The 25,487-nt window shown below is 40.7% G+C and overlaps 1 protein-coding gene and 1 long non-coding RNA gene across 3 annotated transcripts; both read left to right on the top strand.

Annotated features, from left to right (window-relative positions):
* The first annotated feature begins 1,137 nt into the window (after nucleotides 1-1,137).
* Nucleotides 1,138-25,263, top strand: LOC5521938 (liprin-beta-1). 2 transcript variants are annotated; one of them, XM_032367242.2, is made up of 21 exons: nucleotides 1,138-1,428; nucleotides 1,507-1,716; nucleotides 2,800-2,916; nucleotides 3,479-3,596; nucleotides 5,220-5,258; nucleotides 5,667-5,776; nucleotides 5,914-6,097; nucleotides 6,445-6,615; nucleotides 7,999-8,051; nucleotides 8,265-8,356; nucleotides 14,306-14,413; nucleotides 14,734-14,941; nucleotides 15,126-15,183; nucleotides 15,804-15,892; nucleotides 16,749-16,822; nucleotides 16,924-16,972; nucleotides 17,043-17,168; nucleotides 17,414-17,602; nucleotides 18,327-18,509; nucleotides 19,651-19,710; nucleotides 24,551-25,263. In XM_032367242.2, the coding sequence occupies exons 1-21, from the start codon at nucleotides 1,171-1,173 to the stop codon at nucleotides 24,599-24,601; spliced, it is 2,547 nt and encodes an 848-aa protein (XP_032223133.1). In that variant the 5' UTR covers nucleotides 1,138-1,170; the 3' UTR covers nucleotides 24,602-25,263. The 2 variants fall into 2 exon arrangements, with proteins under 2 accessions (XP_032223133.1, XP_032223134.1); XM_032367243.2 differs by lacking the exon at nucleotides 19,651-19,710.
* LOC125573043 lies at nucleotides 8,363-14,188 on the top strand. The gene is made up of 2 exons (XR_007313931.1): nucleotides 8,363-9,510; nucleotides 9,703-14,188. It is a non-coding gene; the product is annotated as an uncharacterized LOC125573043 (long non-coding RNA).
* Nucleotides 25,264-25,487: the final 224 nt, after the last annotated feature.

The following is a 25,487-nucleotide window of genomic DNA, read 5'->3' as shown; positions in this document are numbered from 1 at the left end:
TCCTAGTGTCTTCCGGTCAAAGAGAGACTCTATATTGAAAATTACCCAGAAACCACGTTAGCCATAGGTTGGTGTACCAGGGCACCCTAATTGCCCAATAAGCGCCTCCCTCGTCTAAGGGGAAAATACGAATAAACCCCCTTCCCTAGCCATTCCTGTAGGCTTTAATAGTTTTTCCGCTGGAAAGGGGAGGAGGGTCGTGGCACGCGACTTGGAATTTTGGAGACCAGGAGTTCCTATAAAGCAGGTTAACGCTAACCCAGAGTTAAAAAAGGTTGTTATCCACTCAAATGTCTCGATAACCATGCGTATCCGTGGATACGCGCTAACCTGCTTTCTAGGAACCGGGCCCAGAATCACATCGGGAGTTATCGAGTTTACGATGGTTTGGGTTTAAAGCCCGGCGCACACGGTAAGCAAAATTTCACGTGTGCACTTTGCTCACTGCCTCACGAGGCCAGAAACTCACAGTTCAAGCAGGAGAGAAATATTGCCTCAGTTGCTCGCGAGACGTAATTTCGTTCGACCGATGTCCACACACTGAGTTTAGGGTCTCGCGAGGTGAGCAAAGGGCACGCGTGAAGTGAAATTTTGCTCACCGTACTGTGCGCCGGGCTTAATTAAGGAGTTGCTGTTCTCTTCATCTATGAATAAAGTCCAAAAAAAAAAAAATCAAGAAATGAATAGTTCGATTTATAATGATTCAACATGACAACAACGACTAAACACCGAGAGTGAGGACCGCCAAAGAAACCGGGTTTTCCCCACTGATTTCTTGTAATTTCCCTTCGGTAAGGAAATCCTACTTCTTTATTTGATGTTAATATCGTTGCTGTTGCTTTATTCCAGCCTTTTTGAAACATAATTCCTTTGCCATTTCCTTTTTTTGTCTCGTTTACAATGTTTCATTGTCTTTAGCCATCTCCTAGGCCTCTGTTGTCTCCAGGAGAGTTTTATTACAGCCCAACATCCTTCAAACACGCAAACTATCCCTGGCGCACCGGGCGTTTGCCCTTATGTCGTTTCCAGATGTGATTTAACAAAATATATAGTACTTGTAGACCAAACTTTTCGCCCAAAAAACCCCCATGACCGTACATTCCAAACATTCCATACCCGATAGTGAGGCCAATTTTGACCGCTGACCACCATAGAGTAGTAAACAACAAAATGGCGATCGTTGCTGATGATGCGGCTACAATGTTAGCTGAAGCCCTAGAAAAAATGGACGACCTTATATCAGACGACCAGTTAATTATGGAAGCTTACAAGTTTCAGATGGATAGTTCCGCTCCCAATGGCCGCATTGAAAGTTTAACAGAAGAGTTACGGGACCTTTTGAGTGGGCTACCCCCATCGGAGCGCGCCACTGTTCATATTTCGGACAGAACATCGGATTTTCTAGCAAGTTGGCTGGAGGCATTACGGGTGGGTTTTTAAAACATTAAGATGAGTTCAAGAGTAAGAGGTTAAATGAGATTAATGATAAATATTTTATGAATCCAGAATCAAAAACCCGAGAGCCAGAATTTGCCAAACGGTGAAAGTAGTCGTGCTCAAATCGATCGCCTTGAAGATGAAAAAGATTCGCTTATTTTGCAAGTTAGCGTGCTCACAGACCAAGTAGAAGCCCAAGGAGAAAAAATGAGGGATTTGGAGTTCACTTTAGAGGAGCAGAAGATTAGAGCAGAAGATTTAGAGCAACAGCTCGAAAAAGTAAGTACATTCATTGATTATAATGGTTGTACTTTGCTGTGCTCGGCCTTTTGCTTCCGGTATAAAAAACACTACAGTCAAAATGTGGTCTTCCAATCTCATATGTCGAGGGAATTCCATTTATTGGTGCACACAATTCAACCCCGAGGTTTTTGCAAACATTTCAATTCTCACATATTCGTGACTAAAAATCTTATTCGACACAACATGTTTTCTCATAGGAAGACTATTGCTTAACAATACTTGTGTTGTGAAATAGTGTCAAAATTGTTAATTTGTCAAATATAATTGTTACTTATTACTGTATTTTACCCATTAGAGGGATTCGGCTCTGAATCAGTGTGAGCAAACTTTCCTCCATTCGGCTGTTCTTTTATTTGACGATTTAATTTTAATTGAATACACGTACTTGTTTCTGTCAGAGGATAAGACAGTTATTTACATTTGCCATCAAAAATCGCCTTCATTATTGTGATTTGAAAGTGACCCCAATACAACCTTATTTGCTGAGGCTTGGGTATTTCTTAGATATGTATAATTGAAAATGAGGTATATCTGGATGCATTGACATATAAAGTGGTACACGGAGTGTTGGATTAATTTAAATTTTTATCTCGCCTCTGCGCGTTTTTGAAGTCAAGAAATTATTTGATTCTTTAAACATGCTTTTTTTTGTTGTTGTTTTTATTTTCTATTTGTTGTTATTCAGCTATAGTAGCTTTAGGCTTCATCAATTCCCATGATAAAAGTGTTTATTTTGTTTTGCATATTATCATGCACTGAGCATTTTATTGGCTTAGAGTTTATGCTTACATTGAAATTACTTAGTTGATTTTGAGTTTGGAACACTTAAATGGCTTCGTAGATAATAAACGCTTGAGGTCCTTTTTCCACAAAGTTACTGTGAAAGTAAAATTATACCTTATGCTTTGATAGTCGAAAATACCCTTGATTCACTAATATCCTCCATTGTGTTTTTTTGAAAATTTTGAAAAAGCAAGGGTGAGATAAATGAGTTTATGCCTATTCTAACATATTGAAAATAGAATGTTATCATTTTTATTTCTCTTCTGTTATTTTTAGGAAAAGCTTAGAGTGTCACAAAGTGCTAAAGAAAAACAAAATCTGCTGTCTGAGATAGAAACTCTGAGAATCCCTATGAATAATTCTAGTAGGAACACGGAAAATGGAGATAACTTGGTAAGCTCTATTGCCTAGCATGCCAGGCATTGGGCATATTGTATTTTATTAGATATAGACAGGGGTCTCATAAGTAGGGGCAATCAACTTCCCCACATTCTGGTATTATATTGGTGTCACAGCGTTTCCTAGGATCAGGCTATTTTAAGACACGCGGATGAGCCAATCAGATTGGACCTTTGTGTTGACGTTTTGGCTGGACTCGCACGCACGACCAACGCCAACGTTATTGATTGGCCCATTCGTGCACACGCATCTAAAAATAGCCTTATCCTCGGAAACGCTGTGACACTTATATAATACAGGTGATTGCCCCTACTTATAAGCCCTGGTATAGAGTATTGTCACTGTCTCCTCTACACCTTGCTATTGTTTTTTTCCCTTCAATAAAAGCCCTTAGAGAACAGAGCCAACATCGGTATTTTGCTGGCACTAAGGCCATAAAGCATAAATGTTAAATAAAGTCATTTTGGTGGATTGAGAAAGTTTTAAATTGTGAAATATTGTGAATGAAAAATCATTGATGTGGACAGCCAAATCCAATTTCCTGATATTATTACAGACATCTCATGCTTATAAAGAAAAGCTTGCAGAAAAAGAATCAGAAATAGAGGCATTGAAGGACCATATAGAATCTCTTCTAGACGAGCAAGAAACATTACAAAAAGCCATGGGAGACAGTGAGTATTGGTAAATTAAGCTAAGGTGTAGACTTGGCCTATGGAAAGGGGTTTAAAGGGGCTATCCCTCAATCTAGCGGAAGATGGATGCAATACACACCCAGTTGAAAAAAGTGTCCTCCAAAAATTTGTTTCATGGTTCACTTGGCCATTAAGGTCTGTGAAAAAAAATATTGTTGCACCACAATTTTCACTACATGTACAAACTATATATCAAAAAAGATAAAACTCAAAAGTACAGAGTTTACTCTAGGGTGATTGCAACTTCGCGTTATTGTGCATGCACTTACGCATAATTGCATCTCAATGACAGATAGATGATCTACCAAAGTGTGTGAGGAAAACATTGAATGATCTCTTGCAAGTTTTATTTTTGCAATAGCTAATTCTGTGTTTAAGTTTTGAGGCCTCAAACTAAAAAAAACAGAGTTTACTCTAGAGCGTAATGCACCTTCATGTAATTGCACATGCATTTGCACGTAATTGCATCTCAATGACAAATAGATGATCTACCAAAGTGTGTGAGGACTTTTTGTTATTTGACACTGTCAACAAAATATCACGAATCAATGTTGGAACTCTCATTTCTGGTGAAATTTGGACACGAAAAGTGCTATTAAAGCGATCTTCAGTCGGAAATCGCAAATTCCTCACACACTTAATGACATGGCATAATTATCTATCAGATCCCGAAGATTTGAAGGCGAGGTTATGCCCGACAAGCTCGAGTTCTCACCTCAAAATAATACGCTGGAAAAGTAAAAGATTTGGCGTGAATTCACGGTCAACAGGTCACGGGAAACAGCAAAGGTCCATTTTAGCCATCTTAGAATGCGATTTATGGAAAAAAAATTTTTGATACAGGTTTTGGAAAAAGCACAAAAACAAACAGTGGTGTCAAATTTACCTTTACCAAGACCTTAACTGGGTGATTCCAGATAAGGCCTGTAACCCCCTTCCCCTCTACACAGCCATAACCGGATGTGGGGCACCGGAGGTACAGTTATTAGTAAAAGAACCACTAGGGGTATAGCTGGTCCCCCCCTCCCCACCCCCCCACCAAAAAAATAAAATTCAATGCCAGCTACAGCTCTGCTCTAGGCATTGGGGGTCCTATAGTGCCAATTCCAAGGTACAAACTCTTTTTTTTCCTTTTTCTTTTCTCTGTATCTTGACCCCCTTAAGGGGGGGAGGATTGGGAGATTGGCTATGGCTCTGAGAAGATTCCCCCGTGTTACTGTTGGGGAACTTTCAGGCTAGGGATAGATTTATGAGAATTTATCTAGACACTCTGCGGCCGGTTGCACAATGCCTGGATATGTCTTATCCACAATTGAAATCCTTATCCAGCGAATAAAACTTATAATAGTGGCGTGATTTGGTTCAGATAACTATCTGCTGGATAGGGATTTTGTTGGGTAGCGACTATCCGGCAGCATCTTATCCGGCAGCGACTACCTGGTAGCGACTTATCCAAGCTTTGTGCAACCAGCCCCTAAGGTGTACACAGTGATATAGATCCAGAATATTATCTAATTCAGGTTTAATGCTGGCTTGAAATGTGAGATCTGGAGAGCTGATATGGCAGATTAACTGATCTTGGCAATTCCTTTTTTTCTTCAGGTGCTGGTCATGGTCTGAAATCACAGCTAAGAGAGAAAGGTATCTGACAGATTTGAGTTTTGTGTCTATCTGATTTCTAATAACAAGACAGATGGTGTCACAATGATTTATAAAATAAGAAACATATCAGCTGCATGTTAAATTACTGCTGTGTTAGAGGACAGACACAGGCAAAAAATATATTTATTTTATGATGAAAAAATGATTTTAGTAAATTTCTTCTATAATTTTGTAGGCATGTTGAAGCTGTGTCATCAATTATCGAGTTTTTAGGCTAACGAAATTATTTTCTCAACTAATTAGATAGTTTGTTTTACTAGAGTGTTTGTTGTATTTAATGCTTGTTGCTGTCGACATTTTGCTTACGCTGATGTAAATGCTTACTGCTTTTAAACTGTACATCTACTTTCGTGTAAAAACGTAACCTTTACCTTAAATTGTTTGCAGCCTCTGAAGTCAACAAGTTAACAATCGAAGTAGAAACACTAAATGCTGTTGTGGAGGACAAAGATAAGAAGATAAACGATCTTCAACAAGCCTTAGGAAAATTTAGAAGGGTATAAAAAGCTCTATTATTACCTTTATAGTCATATAGGGGTCATGCCTATACTACATGTTTTTAGGTATGAGAGAGAACATTTCATAGTGTTATTTTTGCTATAGTATAAGAGTTAAGGTATTTGATCCTTATCAGGTAGAGGATATGGTAGTTCGAGCTCACCAACGGGTGGGGTCAGAAGCCAGCCAGTCCACACCTGATCCCTACTTACCAGATACCGGAAGTATCAACAGCTCAGATGGGATCTTCTCACCTTCACCATCAGTGATGACCAATGAGAGCCCAACAAACTCCGCAACCCCACATCAGCTCCACGCTGGTCAGTATCACTCTTCTCACTGGGATTAACAATCACGCAGGGGGGAGAGGGTGTGGGGGAGGCGAGAGGCATAGAAAGACTAGTTGCCCAGTCATGGGGTGTTGTGAGTGAATGTTCAGGTATACATGTCTGATTTAACACTCTGCGACCGTCCCTCAGACATTTATTTTCTTCAAACAAACGTTTGTTTTTTTACTCAAAAAGTGGATATCCACCCAATCCACCGTCCTGTTTCCACCCCTAAAGGAGTATATAGATTGAGAGAGGAGACAGCTAGCACTCGCATATTATACACCGAGACACTTTAAAATAAAAAGCGTAAATAAGTTTTAAGATTCTCATTTCAGAGTCGTATCTTCATGCAGTGCATAACCCCGTAACACCGAGTCTGCACGCCCTACAGCGTGACAATAACTACAATCAGCAAGCTAAGCCCAAAAAGACGGGGATCAGAAGCTCATTCGGCAGAGGACTACGCAAGCTGCGTGGTCCCAAAAGCTCCAGTGAACCTAATGTGTGTAAGTAACAAGACTTTCTTTATCAAGAGCTTTAGTGAACCGAATGTGTGTAAGTAACAAGACTTTCTTTATCAAGAGCTCCAGTGAACCGAATGTCTGTAAGTAACAAGACTTTCTTTATCAAGAGCTCCAGTGAACCGAATGTCTGTAAGTAACAAGACTTTCTTTATCAAGAGCTCCAGTGAACCGAATGTCTGTAAGTAACAAGACTTTCTTTATCAAGAGCTCCAGTGAACCGAATGTCTGTAAGTAACAAGACTTTCTTTATCAAGAGCTTTAGTGAACCTAATGTGTGTAAGTAACAAGACTTTCTTTATCAAGAGCTCCAGTGGACCGAATGTCTGTAAGTAACAAGACTTTCTTTATCAAGAGCTCCAGTGAACCGAATGTCTGTAAGTAACAAGACTTTCTTTATCAAGAGCTCCAGTGAACCGAATGTGTGTAAGTAACAAGACTTTCTTTATCAAGAGCTCCAGTGAACCTAATGTGTGTAAGTAACAAGACTTTCTTTATCAAGAGCTCCAGTGAACCGAATGTCTGTAAGTAACAAGACTTTCTTTATCAAGAGCTCCAGTGAACCGAATGTCTGTAAGTAACAAGACTTTCTTTATCAAGAGCTTTAGTGAACCTAATGTGTGTAAGTAACAAGACTTTCTTTATCAAGAGCTCCAGTGGACCGAATGTCTGTAAGTAACAAGACTTTCTTTATCAAGAGCTCCAGTGAACCGAATGTCTGTAAGTAACAAGACTTTCTTTATCAAGAGCTCCAGTGGACCGAATGTCTGTAAGTAACAAGACTTTCTTTATCAAGAGCTCCAGTGAACCGAATGTCTGTAAGTAACAAGACTTTCTTTATCAAGAGCTCCAGTGAACCGAATGTGTGTAAGTAACAAGACTTTCTTTATCAAGAGCTCCAGTGAACCTAATGTGTGTAAGTAACAAGACTTTCTTTATCAAGAGCTCCAGTGAACCGAATGTTTGTAAGTAACAAGACTTTCTTTATCAAGAGCTCCAGTGAACCGAATGTCTGTAAGTAACAAGACTTTCTTTATCAAGAGCTCCAGTGAACCGAATGTGTGTAAGTAACAAGACTTTTTTTATCAAGAGCTCCAGTGGACCGAATGTCTGTAAGTAACAAGACTTTCTTTTTCATGAGCTTTGGTGAACCAAACGTGTGTAAGTAACAAGACTTTATTTTTCGTTCTGTCTAAGTCAGCCTTCCTGCAACACTTTACTAGGTAAACAATCAACGACCTTCGATATGTAGGCCATGACAGCGCCCCTCGATTATTGTGTTCTTATTTCGATTATGATGAAGATGGTGATGATGACATTATAGAGACTGATAATTATGTTTATCATGTATTATGTAATTATTTTTAGATGCAGTTGAGCGCTCGGCAGAAGGAAAAAATGGAAGTCTACCTCAGAACCAGGTATATCACGTTATGCCTTTGGTTTGTTTTATTTAGAACCGCTGGGGAGGCAGGATCGGTGTACCATCTTTAGTGACAGTGAGAATTCGCAATCAGGAATTTAAACCGTGTAGAACAATCCGAGGTTGCCCTGAAGCGCTTAGATATACATTTGAAAAATCGCTTAACTAAAACAAATTATTATTCATTATGTTTTTTTTCTTGTCTCTCTAGCCTGCTCCTATAGCACAACCAACAGATTTATCAGATGAACACAAGCATGAAAAGAAAACCATCGGAAAGAGAATAGGAAAGGCTTTTGGAAAGTAAGTCAAGAACAGTGGTACATCTATTCAAAGTTGCTACCCTCTTTAAACTTTAAATTCCTAAGTCATAATATACAGTTTAAAACGCGCAAACTTTGTATTGTATCGCAGCATAAATTTTTCAGTAACCATAACTTGAGCTTTTTTTTTTTGGGGGGGGGGGGTCTCCTTGAAGCCAGTCTCTAAAATGCAGCCACTTGACTTGATTTGATATACTTTACCTTATTATGGGAGAGCGTTAGCACGACGGCGAGTGAGGTGACCTTATAAGCACATAAGCGGCACACATCCCCAGGATTTGTATACTCAAGAGAGCTGAAATGGTAGAGCGAAACTCCGTTATTGGTTACGCACCATACAATATTTTTTTTAGTAACAGAATCATAATAAACCTTCCTCCGCGCTTCGCGTGTGGTTGTTTTGTCTGCCCCCCGCGTAAATTATCAAGAAAAGAAAACAAATCTAAATAAAATTTGGTTTTTCTATGACGCACCTGGAAGGCTGATTTGCTTTTCTGTTTTGTTTGAGTGGCAAAATCAAGTCAAGGAGAGAAAAAAAAACCGCGTTTGACTGAAATCCCAACTCCAGCCTATAGTTATAGAAATGTCCTTTACTAAATTAAAAGAAGTACAGAAATATCTACCTGTATTTCCAGAAGTTTATTAGAGAAGCTCATTGACTAAACGGCACCCTCGAGTTGCATACTTTGATCGGCGCATTTAATTCCCTCGCTACATTAACTTTGCGGAAAGGCTTTTTCCTAATTTAATATGGACGTCGTTTTGTTGCCTCCTGTCCATCCACTAGCGTTATAAATTTGATTACAGTTGCCAACAAAGAACATTATGGTATTAACTGCCCTTTTGCAATAATGTACTTTCTCTCATAGCAATGTCCTTTCTTTTGTTACGATGCTGGTTGTATCAAGCACGTAGTAGAAAAGTGGGCGAAAAGTCAACGAAAGCTTTAAGAAAATAATTATTTTTGCGCCCACACTCATAATTACTGCATCTGTTGTAAACCAAGTAGCACTGAGGGGACCTTCTTCCTCATCTAGCTGAAAGGGTTCAGACAGTGGGACAGTCGAAAATTAGAGATGACGGCAGTACCCATCAATTCCACGATGGGAAACTCTTCAAGTTGTTACGTGGCTGGTAGCCTACTAGCCTACCTGTAGGCTTTAGATGCTGCTTTCGGCAAGAAAAACCCTCGAAATCGTAGCTCGTGGCCGCCATCTTGGATTCGAGTGACAAAAGATGAGATGCGCGGGGGAAGGGTTGGGAGGACGAGGCGAAAATAACTTTTCGAGGGTTTTTCTTGCCGAAAACAGCATCTAAAGCCTACAGGTAGGCTACGTGGCTGAAGAAAAGCTACTTATCGAAAGAGCGTCTCTGGTGACCCCAGTACGATTGATAATTTTTGTCTTAAGTCTGATAATGGGTATTTTTTCGATGGTGACCAAACGGAATCGTCATTTTACTGTAGTTTTATTCGAGCAACGTCTCATCTAACTACCCTCTGGCTAACCGCTCAGCAAGCGAGTTCCTTGTGTCGTTCATCGCCCAGAGTTAAAGCATGTCTGTGATTCTAAGGCTGTTACTTCGCGCTGAAATAAATTGCCGTTTCGCAGAGAGAGTGTTATTTCAAGATATTGGCCGAGTTCCAATAACGGCAAGTCTGTCCAATATCTGCTTGGTAACACTAGAGCGGTACATTTCAGTTTTCCATTCTCTGAAACACCCAACTATTGTCACCAGCTTGAGAATTAATGTCGCTATCCCAGTCAGTTGGGTATGAAATGTTGTTCTTTTTGTCTTTTTTCCTAATGGCATGGCCAGTTTTTCTTCTTGTAGCTTTAATATTATTTGTTCTTGTGGTTTCTCGGAAACACGCAATAAGAATCCTCAATGAAACAGCTGGTCACGGTTCTTACAAAAAAGAACATCGTGGGCTCAGGAAAGTTTCTCGGAAACATGCACAAAGAATCCTCGATGAAACAGCTGGTCACGCTTCTTACAAAAAAGAACATCGTGGGCTCAGGAAAGTTTCTCGGGAACAGGCACAAAGAATCATCGATGAAACAGCTGGTCACGGTTCTTACAAAAAAGAACATCGTGGACTCAGGAAAGTTTCTCGGAAACATGCACAAAGAATCCTCGATGGAACAGCTGGTCACTGTTCTTACAAAAAAGAACATCGTGGACTCAGGACCGCCAGAATATGCATGCTTGTTTTTCTCATTACGTGTCTCATGACTCTTGTTAACAATTTAGCTTTTCCTTTTTTGAGGTTGACAGTTTTGCTGTCCAACAAGCAAAGGATATCCTCTTTTATTCGGCCGTAAATATGTACTTCTTAAGTCCAACCTTAAACCCTGTTATCATCGAAAGAGCGTCTCTGGTGACCGCAGTACGATTGATAATTTTTGTCTTAAGTCTGATAATGGATATTTTTTCGATGGTGACCAAACGGAATCGTTATTTTACTGTAGTTTTATTCGAGCAACGTCTCATCTAACTACCCTCTGGCTAACCGCTCAGCAAGCGAGTTCCTTGTGTCGCTCATCGCCCAGAGTTAAAGCATGTCTGTGATTCTAAGGCTGTTACTTCGCGCTGAAATAAATTGCCGTTTCGCAGAGAGAGTGTTATTTCAAGATATTGGCCGAGTTCCAATAACGGCAAGTCTGTCCAATATCTGCTTGGTAACACTAGAGCGGTACATTTCAGTTTTCCATTCTCTGAAACACCCAACTATTGTCACCAGCTTGAAAATTAATGTCGCTATCCAAGTCAGTTGGGTATGAAATGTTGTTCTTTTTGTCTTTTTTCCTAATGGCATGGCCAGTTTTTCTTCTTGTAGCTTTAATATTATTTGTTCTTGTGGTTTCTCGGAAACACGCAATAAGAATCCTCAATGAAACAGCTGGTCACGGTTCTTACAAAAAAGAACATCGTGGGCTCAGGAAAGTTTCTCGGAAACATGCACAAAGAATCCTCGATGAAACAGCTGGTCACGCTTCTTACAAAAAAGAACATCGTGGGCTCAGGAAAGTTTCTCGGGAACAGGCACAAAGAATCATCGATGAAACAGCTGGTCACGGTTCTTACAAAAAAGAATATCGTGGGCTCAGGAACGTTTCTCGGAAACATGCAAGAAGAATCCTCGATGAAACAGCTGGTCACAATACTTACAAAAAAGAACATCGTGGACTCAGGAAAGTTTCTCGGAAACATGCACAAAGAATCCTCGATGGAACAGCTGGTCACTGTTCTTACAAAAAAGAACATCGTGGACTCAGGACCGCCAGAATATGCATGCTTGTTTTTCTCATTACGTGTCTCATGACTCTTGTTAACAATTTAGCTTTTCCTTTTTTGAGGTTGACAGTTTTGCTGTCCAACAAGCAAAGGATATCCTCTTTTATTCGGCCGTAAATATGTACTTCTTAAGTCCAACCTTAAACCCTGTTATCATCGAAAGAGCGTCTCTGGTGACCGCAGTACGATTGATAATTTTTGTCTTAAGTCTGATAATGGATATTTTTTCGATGGTGACCAAACGGAATCGTTATTTTACTGTAGTTTTATTCGAGCAACGTCTCATCTAACTACCCTCTGGCTAACCGCTCAGCAAGCGAGTTCCTTGTGTCGCTCATCGCCCAGAGTTAAAGCATGTCTGTGATTCTAAGGCTGTTACTTCGCGCTGAAATAAATTGCCGTTTCGCAGAGAGAGTGTTATTTCAAGATATTGGCCGAGTTCCAATAACGGCAAGTCTGTCCAATATCTGCTTGGTAACACTAGAGCGGTACATTTCAGTTTTCCATTCTCTGAAACACCCAACTATTGTCACCAGCTTGAAAATTAATGTCGCTATCCAAGTCAGTTGGGTATGAAATGTTGTTCTTTTTGTCTTTTTTCCTAATGGCATGGCCAGTTTTTCTTCTTGTAGCTTTAATATTATTTGTTCTTGTGGTTTCTCGGAAACACGCAATAAGAATCCTCAATGAAACAGCTGGTCACGGTTCTTACAAAAAAGAACATCGTGGGCTCAGGAAAGTTTCTCGGAAACATGCACAAAGAATCCTCGATGAAACAGCTGGTCACGCTTCTTACAAAAAAGAACATCGTGGGCTCAGGAAAGTTTCTCGGGAACAGGCACAAAGAATCATCGATGAAACAGCTGGTCACGGTTCTTACAAAAAAGAATATCGTGGGCTCAGGAACGTTTCTCGGAAACATGCAAGAAGAATCCTCGATGAAACAGCTGGTCACAATACTTACAAAAAAGAACATCGTGGACTCAGGAAAGTTTCTCGGAAACATGCACAAAGAATCCTCGATGGAACAGCTGGTCACTGTTCTTACAAAAAAGAACATCGTGGACTCAGGACCGCCAGAATATGCATGCTTGTTTTTCTCATTACGTGTCTCATGACTCTTGTTAACAATTTAGCTTTTCCTTTTTTGAGGTTGACAGTTTTGCTGTCCAACAAGCAAAGGATATCCTCTTTTATTCGGCCGTAAATATGTACTTCTTAAGTCCAACCTTAAACCCTGTTATCTACTTTTTAAGGAACAAAAATCTGAGGAGATATGTACGCAAGTTCTTAAAGAGAAGGAAGACAGACAGACATTTAGGTCGGGGATTTGCATAGAACTGAAACGAACTGTTATTAACAGACGCGAAAGAATCCTAGATACATTCTTTGAAATATACTCTTAGAAATCCTGTGAATATGTTTGCATTCAAGACGAAGATGAAGATCAAAGTTAACAAAAACAACAAAAATAGTATAGTAAAAAGTATAGGGTTGTTATTCAAGAAAATATAGAGATAAAAGAGCTAATAGCTCAATATCACATAGAAAATCAGAGACTGAAAACGTTGATAAAAAAGCGTCATGCTATTTATTAAAGATTTTGCATAGATGTAGAACATCGTTTATCACGTCAAATTATCAATGAAAAATGAACAATATTGGTGATCTCATTTCTATTCACCCCATGAAAATCTAAAATCCCCCTCTTTAAGTGTGACGTGCTCTACCTCAGCATTTCTGGGAAATAAGTAGTAAGAGTGCAAGAAGGAAGCTATCTAATTGCAGAGCCGTAGCAGGCCACGTAAGACTATACAGAAACCGTTAGAAAATCTTTGGGGGGACAGCCACGCCCCTTCTGGTGCCAGAGCCAGAGCCCCACCCCCTGCTACGGCCCTGAATTGGCAGCAACTTCATTAGCCAACCAATGGGCAAAGGAATGCTTTAGAGACACCATTTTGGGGTAAATGGTTACCTATTTAGAGTGCGTATTCACGACGGCTCAGCTGTTCCCATATTTGAAAACTGCCTCCCTTGCAACTGAGGCAGTTTTTTGTTTGGTCTCTGCGATCCTTCGCACAGAAAATGTTTATATTGTATATTCTACATAAACAACACACAAGGTGTGAGGAGTGACGCGTACCAGTTTTTGGAGACCATATTACAAGTTTTTTTATACAAATATACAAACATGTTCATGTATCAACTAGCAGAAGACTGGGGAAAAAACAACCCCGGAAACAACGACGCGTTATGCAAACTGGTAAGGTCAAGTGAAAGACAAATGTAATTAGCTAAATATATAGGCATGAGTGAACCTCTAGGGAATGCGCAAGGCGAGAATTCCGAATACCCAACATAAACACATTTCTTAAACGCTTTGAGTAATTTTATATTGTTTTATTTATTCTTGCCTTTTGATACAGTTTCTGAAATTCCTAACAATGGAAAAACAGGGGGATGCTTAGTGATATTTTTCCGTGGTTTCTTTTCAAATGGTACTCTCACCAGTTGTTAAAAAAGCAGAAAACTTTTACTGTACATTCGAGTTTCTTCAAACCGTAGAGGTGAACCCTGTGTTAGCGTTAGTATAAAAGGTGCTATAACTTTGGCAAACTGTGCTGTTCTTCAGGTTAAGACGAACCAAGTCGCTAAGCACTTATCCACATGAGCATGACGACTCAGGACCGATTGACCTGGACAGGTTCCGCAGACCCAACCCTGACCAGGAAGAGTACGGGTAAGTCTGCCTAGATTCCTGGCACTTAGCATATACTCACGCGAGGAATCATGGAAAAGGGTTCTTCTCGTAGTTCTTTAAGCAAACTATCACTTCTCATACTACCATGGTTTACTGAATGCTTTGCTTAACGCGGCCTCTTCTTGCCGAGTGTTTTTGAATAGATTTTAAAAAAGTCCGTTAGTCTGTTATAAAAATAGGAAAAAATAAATTATGCAAAAATATAAAGAATATGTGTAAAACAAAGGAAGTGTGAATAAAAATTGTTGTTGAATTGTTGTTGAGCTCTTGGCTTTAATCTTGTTTTTATTCATCTAAAGGGATACACTGGAGTTGCCATTCGCGCGATGGCCGCCTCAAATGATAATGAATTGGTTAGATGACCTTGGCCTCGGTTGCTATACCGACGGTTGCCAACGTAACATCAAATGCGGAGAAGACCTGCTGAGGGCTTCAGGGGTGGAGCTTGATCGACAGCTAGGCATACGTCACCCACTGCACCGGAAAAAGCTACAGCTTGCATTACAGGTGGGCCAACGTGTTTCCAGAGCCTGTATATCTTTGAGCAAGGCTTTGACGACGCTCGCGCAGAAATAGGACTGATTTCTGGAGCGCGATTAGGGTGGTGTGATATCAAAATATAGTCATAATAAAAAACGGTTTATGGATTTGTTACGGTACAATGTCATTTTCCATCTCCATCTCTTCCCAGGCCTTCACCTCAGACAGTCCTGATGTCATGGGCCGCCTCAGCAATCACTGGGTTCTGGGTAAGACAACGCGTTCACATCTCATTAGTTCGACGCGCGCTACCGTGGCCACCAAAACAAAGTTAGCCATGCGACGCGCGCTACCGTGGCTACCAATACAAAGTTAGCCATGCGACGCGCGCTACCGTGGCTACCAATACAAAGTTAGCCATGCGAAGCGCGCTACCGTGGCTACCAATACAAAGTTAGCCATGCGACGCGCGCTACCGTGGCCACCAAAACAAAGTTAGCCATGCGACGCGCGCTACCGTGACAACCAATACAAAGTGAACCATGCGACGCGCGCTACCGTGGCTACCAATACAAAGTTAACCATGCGACGAGCTACCGTGCCACAAATACAAAGTTTAGCTATGCGACGCGCGCTACCGTAGCTACCAATACAAAATTAACAACGTTTAGTAAATAAGCATGTGAGGATCATATACTTGATTGGCGCGAAACTCATAGCTTCACGCATTACTTGAAAGGCACCAAAGTTCTCGTCTATCTGCTAGCCTCGTGAGCTTGTTTTGCAAGTGTCAAAAACGTTTTTTTACATAACTGACAATGATCCTGTATTAATGGTATGACATTGAAACATTTTTAAGTTTTCCAAACCTGCTATTCCGGTTTGACAGGTTGGCTTGAAGACATCGGTTTACCTCATTACAAGGACGCCTTTAGCGACGCATGCGTGGATGGGAGAATGTTGAACCACCTAACACTGGTGAGAATTTAGATCTTGATAAAGGTTCCTAAGCGGTTCTTGTTTTATATTTCTAGGTGAAGGATGAGCACGAATCGATAAAGTAAAAAATATATATGTTGCTTTAAAAGAAGTGAAAGGGAAAAATGTATTCCTTTTTGCGGCTAGTTACCCCTACTCCCTTCCTCGTCCTACACCTCAGGAGTCTCTTATATGCCTGTTATAGGTTTTTTTTTTCAAAAAAATATAGATTGAAGTTCATTTAGAAATGTGCCATCAGTTAAAAGACAGCTCTTTGGACCTGTGCTGGATGGCGAATTGGAAAAGAACATTAGACGGAGCCTGCCTAATGGCCTTTAAAAGAACAGAAGTTCGTCGACATATCAATTCTGATTGGTTGTTTTGTAGGACATATTAATTCTGATTGGTTGTTTTGTAGGAAATATTAATTCTAATTGATTGTTTTGTAGGACATATTAATTCTGATTGGTTGTTTTGTAGGACATATTAATTCTGATTGGTTGTTTTGTAGGACATATTAATTCTAATTGATTGTTTTGTAGGACATATTAATTCTGATTGGTTGTTTTGTAGGACATATTAATTCTAATTGATTGTTTTGTAGGACATATTAATTCTAATTGATTGTTTTGTAGGACATATTAATTCTGATTGGTTGTTTTGTAGGACATATTAATTCTAATTGATTGTTTTGTAGGACATATTAATTCTAATTGATTGTTTTGTAGGACAAATTAATTCTGATTGATTGTTTTGTAGGACATATTGATTCTGATTGATTGTTTTGTAGGACATATTAATTCTGATTGGTTGTTTTGTAGGACATATTAATTCTGATTGGTTGCTTTGTATTTAGGATGACTTGCAGCACCTGAAAGTGACCAACGCCCTGCACCACGTCAGCATTCAGCGTGCAATACAATGCCTCAGGTACGAAACGTAAAGTCAATTACGTAGATTATCTGCCTCTGCTCAAATAACACCGAGATTCTACTGAAAAATGTGTTGTTTTCCTTTTAATTTCTCCCTAGGTTTTACAACTTCCACCCGAACTGCTTGAAAAGATACCCTATTGACGAGGTAAGGATTATAGGTATACTTTATTTAAGGTTTTTTCTGACATAAAGGCTAGTATTTTTTTCTATGGTAGTCATGGCAACAGGGCGCGGACGTGCTGCTGTGGACGAATGGCCGCGTGATGGAGTGGTTACGGCTTGTGGACCTGGCAGAATACGCACCTAACCTTCGAGGAAGTGGAGTACACGGAGCCTTAATGGTAAGGGGGAATTTCCTTAAAATAATTAAACAATGATCATTGAAGCAATGTGTGTAGAAACAGGACATGAGTTGTTTCAAGAGGAGGTAGGGCATGCATGATATTTTTTTTTTTCATTCTTACAAAAACCACCTTTTTCTACACTTGCAATATATATATATATTTTTCGCTCTGAAAATTGTGCTCCATTTACTTCACCCCTCCCCCCATGTAAAGCATGACAATCAATTCAGTCGTATTTTTAGATTCTGGAGCCCCGGTTCACGCCAGAGACGCTAGCGGCGTTACTATCCATTCCAAGCACAAAAACTCTCCTGCGCCGACACCTGGCGTCACACTTCCAGTCGCTGGTTGGGACCGCCTGCTCACGCACTAAGGACGAGGCCGCCGCTGACCCCGGATTCACACCCCTTATGCCGGGGGTAAAGCACAAGGTAGAGCATTTATCTTTTGTAATGATATAGCGCTGATAATTAACATCGCGAGATTTGATCAAATGCGTTTCAGAGAACTGTCTTCTCAGTCTTGCGTGGCACTGTTATTTTGGTCTATTTGAATATAAAATATCTTTTTTGCGTATACTGTTTTATGCTTTAGCAATAGAATGCTTAATTATTGCCAATATTGAAGGATGGATTAAATCTCAGTTTTTCCAGTGGATCAACTTTGGATTTAGTTCGCGAATGAAATATGTCCATTTGCATTGCTTTTTGCGGCTTAAAAAAGTTCGTCACACAAGTTGGCTGACTCTAGAGTCTAAAACAAACATAACTGTGAGCAAATGTTTACGCACTGTTATACTGTAACACTGGTGCCCCAAAACTACACCCAGCAGTTATTTCCTTTCCCCCGAGAAGACAAGGGATTCACAGTCCCTTGTAAAAAGATCCAACTTTTTGTACACCCAAAATTATCCTGACCCAAAAAGCTGACCAGCTGAGCTGAGCCCGTTTGTTTTAGTTTAGTGGCTGAAAAGTACGGACAGAATTCATTCCACATCTAGCTTTTTTCAATTTTCCATTTTTTTTCTGCCGTTACTGCGCTCACGATAAAGCTCTCTTGTGTTGACAGGCAGAGGAAAGTCTTTTTTTGTTCCTGATTATCTGGTGCGCGGGTTTGTATTTTGAGTTTTATTGTCATTTCTAACTTGCTCTGAAGGTTATGAAAAAAAGCAAATCTCTCGGAGCCCTACGAAAGAAAAGCAAAGACTCGGACATGGATAACTACGTATGTCCCATGGACTTAGATATCCCGACCCAGCTTCGCCCGGCCGTCACGCAACGCGCACGAAGGAGACCCGAGGACGAGTTCAACCGGAGGAATCATGACAGCGACGACGAGGTAAGCTACTACCGAAATGTTCCGAATATCTTCCGAAGAACTTCAAAACTTTCAAATTTTCGATTCTTATAAGACCCTAAGTTAACTACTTGTCAATCCTTAAAAGCTCCGAGTCACATATGAATTGTTTCGAGTGGTCACCGGGTACTCCCATGTCGCGCTCGGATAATACCGATTCATTTCCCGAATAGTTTAATTCGCACTCGGATAATACCGAGTCATTTCCCGAATAGTTTCATTCGCACTCGGATAATACCGAGTCATTTCCCGAATAGTTTAATTCGCACTCGGATAATACCAAGTCATTTCCCGAATAGTTTAAGTCGCACTCGGATAATACCGAGTCATTTCCCGAATAGTTTAATTCGCACTCGGATAATACCGAGTCATTGCCCGAATAGTTTAATTCGCACTCGGATAATACCGAGTCATTTCCCGAATAGTTTAAGTCGCACTCGGATAATACGGAGTCATTCCCGAATTGCTCTATCCCCTGAATTATCTCGTGCAAATCCCAAACACTTAATCAATCTAGGAAGCTCACTCAGGAAGCAAACCAAGTAAATTTCAAAAGAAATCATTGTATGATTAACCTTCGTTAAAATACATGCAAATGAACGAAGTCTAGGTACGAAGCTAGAGCGTACCCCCCACCCCCCTTGCCCGCCACAAGGCGCACCCCCCCCCTTGCCCGCCACAAGGCGCACCCCCCCCCTCCCTTGCCCGCCACAAGGCGCACCCCCCCCTCCCTTGCCCGCCACAAGGCGCACCCCCCCCTCCCTTGCCCGCCACAAGGCGCACCCCCCCTCCCTTGCCCGCCACAAGGCGCACCACCCCCTTGCCCGCCACAAAGCGCACCCCCCCCTTGCCCGCCACAAGGCGCACCCCCCCTTGCCCGCCACAAGGCGCACCCCCCTCCCTTGCCCGCCACAAGGCGCACCCCCCCCCTCCCTTGCCCGCCACAAGGCGCACCCCCCCTCCCTTGCCCGCCACAAGGTGCACCCCCCCCTTGCCCGCCACAAGGCGCACCCCCCCTCCCTTGCCCGCCACAAGGCGCACCCCCCCTCCCTTGCCCGCCACAAGGCATGTTTTTAATACAAAGAAGACTGCCTACGCTACCGAAGCCCTTGTTTTCGTACAGGTTACAGCCAAGACGCCCTCTGCTATAGGAGCCTTCTCTAAAGAGCTAGACTCGCTGACGGTAAGCCCCAGAACCACCAGTTGCTGATTCCTCCATTCGCCACGCAATATCGATCTCAAAAGTAATCAATACTCAGTAAATGTAACGCCAATAACGAGCTGTGTTACATGGGGGGAAATTCAACACATCCTTAGTTACAAAGCTCTCCTCACCCACCCCACCCCCCCCCCTAAAAAAATAGCACGAGGCTTGTCCCGTGTAACCTGCTCTTTTAAAAATGAGTAATTTTAAGGTAATTAAGCTAAAAGAGTAAACATAAATAATGTGCACAATTTGTGTATCACAAGATAATTGTATAAAAGCTAGGAAATATTATTAAAAGCTGTATAATGTGTAAAAACATATACTGGAGTAATACTGTATAATAAATCCAAAGTAATTTTGTATTAAATTTATTTTAACATCAAATAAAACCACGACCAATTGTGGTGTTCAGAAGAAACAAAGTTGCTTTTCTATCACTTGATTGAAGTTCCATCCACACTGTGCCAGCATTGAGCCCCATCCACACTGTGCCAGCATTGAGCCCCATCCACACTGTGCCAGCATTGAGCCCCATCCACACTGTGCCAACTCTGAGCCCCATCCACACTGTGCCAGCATTGTAGCGTCGCCGAGCTCATCAATGTTTTACTGTTTGCATAACTTGTTGCATGATGTTGAAAAGCGTTTCGTCGGCCTTATTTTGGTCTTGTGGTCAACCGAGCAGAACTGCGCTAAAAATAGCGACCGCAGTTTGCACAAGGCTTTGTGGTCAACTGGGAAGGATACTGATAGTCATCTCGACTGCGCACTGATACAACGTGGCTTAACTACAACTTAAATGTCGGATGCTGGTTGTTTGGTCTAGGCAGTATTCACGTACCCCATACCCTGTAAACCGGCGCTTTCTTAGGTATCCTAGATTTTATTCGGGCAACCAATCGGTGACCAGGTGAAAGTGCTTTCTCGAGGTGCCCATATTCACAATTCCCCAATAGGGCATTGTGGGTTTGATATTGTCACGTGCAGTCGAGTCATTATGGAATCTGAAAAGATGAAGAATTACTAAGGAAAAAAATCAACTACGTTGTGGTTTTTGCACACAGCGTCATTTAATGCAAAACTGTGCCTGCGACCCCTCCCCCCAAATAAATAGCACGTGCCTTTGGGTACCACCCCCTCCCACCCCCCGATAAAGAACACGCGCCTTTTGGTACCAAGGTGACGGATGTTTAAGGGACCCCTTCCTCCCTTGCTTTGGATTTCATCTATACCTGTTGGATCCCTGTTTGATAGACCGTCTGCGGGAATTGCTGAACTCTCATTGGCTACTCAGCTCACTTCCCCTTTCTTTAATTTTCGTACTAATTAAACTTTAGTCATTTTGGCCTATTATTGTGTTTGAGGTTTTAGGATTCGTACACGGCCTACCACGAATGCCGTTTCCCATGGTTTGATTTAAGTAAATTTGATAACTTCTCCGTAGCTGTTAGGGTAGCAAAAGACTCTTAATGCTCGCGAAACTGTTGTTCGAGTTACTTTCCAAAAGTGCTCTAACAGACTTGCTCGAAAGCTCGCTTTTAATCTTAGTCTCTTTTCAGCGGCGTAGCCAGAATTTTTAACAGGAAGGGGGCCCAAAAGGGACTTTCAAGGCATTTTCTTCTGTATTTTAGATAATGCCTCATACATTTGCTTTATTTTTGGCTTCTAAAAGGGGGGGCAGGCCCCCTAGGCCACCCCCCTGGCTACGCCCCTGCTTTTGCTTCTACTGTGCTGTATTTTAATTTTGATTTCTCAAGCGACACGACACTCAATTTAAAACAAAGCAAGTAGGTGACTGCTTTACCGACCTTCACCCAAGATCCTCCAGGCCCTTATACATGAGCACTTCAACTTTTTTATTTGGAGCTGTGCGCATTTTGAAGAAAGGATATTAAGCGAGTACGAGAAAAGAGATAGCTAGAGTAGGAAACTGCCGTATACACTTATTTCAAATTAGGTTGCACTCCGAGAATCTGTGTATCCCGCAATCTGTATAACCCGCATTTGCTTCATAGGTATCAAGCAAATAAGCGTAAATTCCTGTTCATGTTCTTGTGAACATTCACATGGCTTTCAGATACAAGGATTCAGCCTTTTATACGCTACCCATGAACCACCGCGGGCTACGCCACATGGATTCTCGGTGTATAAAAAAAGGCGTACTTGATTGCTCATCAAGAAAACTTGTTACCCATTAGGTGTGTAAATTGTCTAACAGTCCAAACTGAAAGTTTTCAATTATTCATTGGCACGGGGTTTTTTTTCTAGCCCGTTTCAATGGATGGTGGAAAAGGAGAAAAGAGATGATATTGTTATACCAGAACTTTTGATCGGTTCGCAGAAGAATTGTAATGATAATTGATAACAACAAAATTTTAATAATAATATTTATAATGATGATCGTTTATTTAAAGCTCATTGCAATAGCAACCAAGCCAAGGCTAAATTGCAAAATACTCAATAAAATCTCAATAACGTCTTAGTGGTAAAATATTAAACGGACATTTTTAACACCTTGCTCTTATCTAACTTTTAGAAACCCCTTTCCAATTTTGGCATGTAATTTTTTATTCGTTATACAGCCATCATGTAAACCACTTTTAGATGAATGTGACCGGCTTCTAAGTATTAGAGGACTTGCGCTATTAGACACGTTACCTTTCTGGGAGGCAATTCAAGCCAAAATAATCACAGAAAATGACTGTGCCACGCGCACCAGAAAACGAAAAAAAAAAAATGAAACAAAACTCTTTCTGTAGAAATCATTCTGGCTTATTTCGTACACGTCAATACTATTGTTAAAGGTGCCTTCTATTATATACGAAACATCACTAAAATAAGAAAATACATAAGTAAGAGTACCACATAAATTTTATTCCGCAGTCTTGTAACTTCTTCTTTTTGGCGCACAAAAAAACGGGACATAGATATAGCGGCAGTCAGTTCAAAATGCTGCAACTCGAATTATAGCGCGCCTCAAGAAACACGTCCATATCACCGAAGATCTTCTTTGGATTCCCGTCGAAGAGAGAATTATCTTCAAAATCGACCTGGTAACTTACAAAACATTAAATGGTTCTGGTCCTTCTTATCTCCAAGACATCCTAAAATTCTGTCTTCAAGACATTACGGTCATCAAAGGACCATTTACGGCTTGTAGAGCCTTCCTACCTATGGCCAATGTGCGTTCTCAGTGGCCGCCCCCGACTGTGGGGCAAGCTGCCCTTTAGAATTCGTTCTTGTTCAAATGTTGATTGTTATAATACTCAGCTAAAAATACGTCTTTTTAAAATGGTATATGACATTTAATAAATGTACAAAAATTATTTATTTATTTATTTATTTATTTATTTATTATTTATTTATTTATTTATTTATTTATTTATTTATTTATTTATTTATTTATTTATTTATTTATTTAACTTAAATATTCTTTTGAATTGTTAAGCGTTCAGAACTGCGATGTATAAGCTATATAATTGTTATTTATTATTCGGGGTGCACCATTAGAAATTTGGGGAGGGGGGGTGGTAATTTTTTTTTTTCGTGGTCCCGGAATGTGTGGGATTTTTTTTAACAGAAAGGGTTTTTTTTAGTGCTTGGAGTTCTGCAAGTTTTTTTTTTTTTTTTTTTTTTTTTTTTTTTTAGGAATCGGCCATGCACGTTTTTTTTTAATTGCCACCCCCTCCCCAAATTTCTAATGGTCCACCCCTTATATTATTATTCGTAAGCGCTGAATAAGTTGCTTTTGGTTGCTGTTATTTTGCCGCCAAAAGCCTGAGCGCGCAGCTTGCAGTCACCTATTGATGACACAGAAATAAACGACAAACTAATATCGCTCTAAACCAGGGGCTCATAACTAGGGGCAATCAACTTCATCATGTTCTGGTACTATATAGGTGTCACGGAGTTTCCTAGGATCAGGCTATTTTGAGACGCGCGGATGAGCCAATCAGATTCAACCTTTGTGTTGACGTTTTGGCTGAGCTCAACTGCACGCGTAGTCTCAGACAAAAAGCTATGTTCCCTCTTCGGTACTTTTTTTTGTTGCTCTCTTCTTTAATATGAATCCAACCCTACCTATGACATTGAATTCTAGCTTGCAATTCTTTTGGTAAACAAACAAAACCGACGGATGATAGATAAAAATATATTCTTCGTAACAGCAATTTGCGCGTGCAGCCTCACGTCACTCGCGCGCGCGACCAACGTCAAAGAAGCTGATTGGCCCGTTTGTGCGCGCGCGTCTAAAAATAGCCTGATCCTAGGAAACGCTGTGACATTTATATAATACAGATGATTGCCCCTACTTATGAGCCCCTGTCTAAACTCGTAAATTTGAGCTTCTAGGAAAGAAACAACACACAACACTAATGGATACAGCTAAGTTTATCCCAGGAGTGAAAAGATATAACTCATACATACTTACCTGAATTCGGATGTCCTTTGACATATTTGAGCTCAAGTCCACACAACCTCGTTCCCAGTGCCTTCACTAACGAGGGCGGGCAGCCTGTGCTGTGTGCGCTCACAGCGCAACGCGCGCGCGATAAAGTAAGCCAATCAGGATGAGAATCATAGATTTGATTGACGCTAACTTCGAAGCTAGTAGATTTTAGTCGTGTTCTTTTCTTTTTCCATAGCCTTTGATTGGTTGTAAGGCTCCCTATCAATCAGATAGTATGTTTCACTTATTTTTCATTGGCTATTTTCTCTAAAACTGTCAAGGTGGCCACGGTAGCGTGCTGTAATAAAGAATTGACTGTATGCCTTGATGCTGTGACGTTTCATACGATGTTTTGTACCTTTTTTCTAGAACATGCTTGATCAAGAGGGACACCTGCTTGCTACCACAGGCAACCCATAAATGATTGACGGCAACGTAGTGCAGCAATCACACCGTACTATATCACGTGACAATTCAAGCGAAAAAAATGGTGTAGAAAACATCAATAGTGAGAAAAAAGTCAAGAAATATCTGGTTATTTGTAGAATTATAGGAAAACAGAAATTATATATAGTTTTGTTTTACAGTAATGTATTTAGCTCACATATTGGCCATGTTTTAAAAATGAACACCAGAAAGATTGAACTATATTTCCTTGAGCTTGCATTACCCCAAAACGCAATATTAGTGTTTCTTTGCGGACTTCAAAATTCGAAATGGGGTATGGCAATGTTTGTAATGTTCAAAGTTCTACTGTGTCCGCTGGACTATGGATAGACTGAGGGCGCATAAATACAGTGGGAGCCCCGGTTCCAAATTTTCAGACACATCCGTCATACCTGGGACAGGTGTGTCCGTGTGCCACAAGCCGCGATATGTGCGACGCTGCTTTGCGCTTTTTTATGTAGTGCTTCTTCTATAAGATGTATATTTGCTGACAGCATCTTGTACGCGCATATGGTATTTCAATAGTCAGAATATATATATATATACTTTTGTATGGCGGACTTTTTGTCCGGAAATAGAGCTTTTGTATTACAATTTGTATTGCTATCGATGAAAAATACATATTTTGTACGTTTTCTGTGTGTTGTTTGTTAAATGCATTATCATAACTAAAGCACTCAGCATTAAAGCTGGCCTCGAGTATTTTAGCAGTATTTTTAGTCACGTCTAGAAAAGTATTAAAAAGCCGTTTTTTTTTAAGGTTTTCCAGGACGTGTTAAATTGATAAAGGGACGCTCTGTAATGCCTAGTGTACACTAGTGACATAACGGCATAACGACATGGGCGCGCGCACTCTTTT

Source organism: Nematostella vectensis, chromosome 10, assembly GCF_932526225.1.
Source record: "Nematostella vectensis chromosome 10, jaNemVect1.1, whole genome shotgun sequence".
NCBI classification, from domain to species: Eukaryota; Metazoa; Cnidaria; class Anthozoa; order Actiniaria; family Edwardsiidae; genus Nematostella; species Nematostella vectensis.
This window is presented reverse-complemented; position numbering and strand designations above follow the sequence as displayed.

Bases quoted from the DNA above. Each gene is read 5' to 3' on its own strand.
- LOC5521938 (XM_032367242.2), top strand. From the start codon at position 1,171: ATGGCGATCGTTGCTGATGATGCGGCTACAATGTTAGCTGAAGCCCTA. The intron at 15,893-16,748 runs GTGAGAATTTAG...CTTTGTATTTAG, and splicing joins TGTTGAACCACCTAACACTG to GATGACTTGCAGCACCTGAA. The intron at 16,823-16,923 runs GTACGAAACGTA...ATTTCTCCCTAG, and splicing joins CGTGCAATACAATGCCTCAG to GTTTTACAACTTCCACCCGA.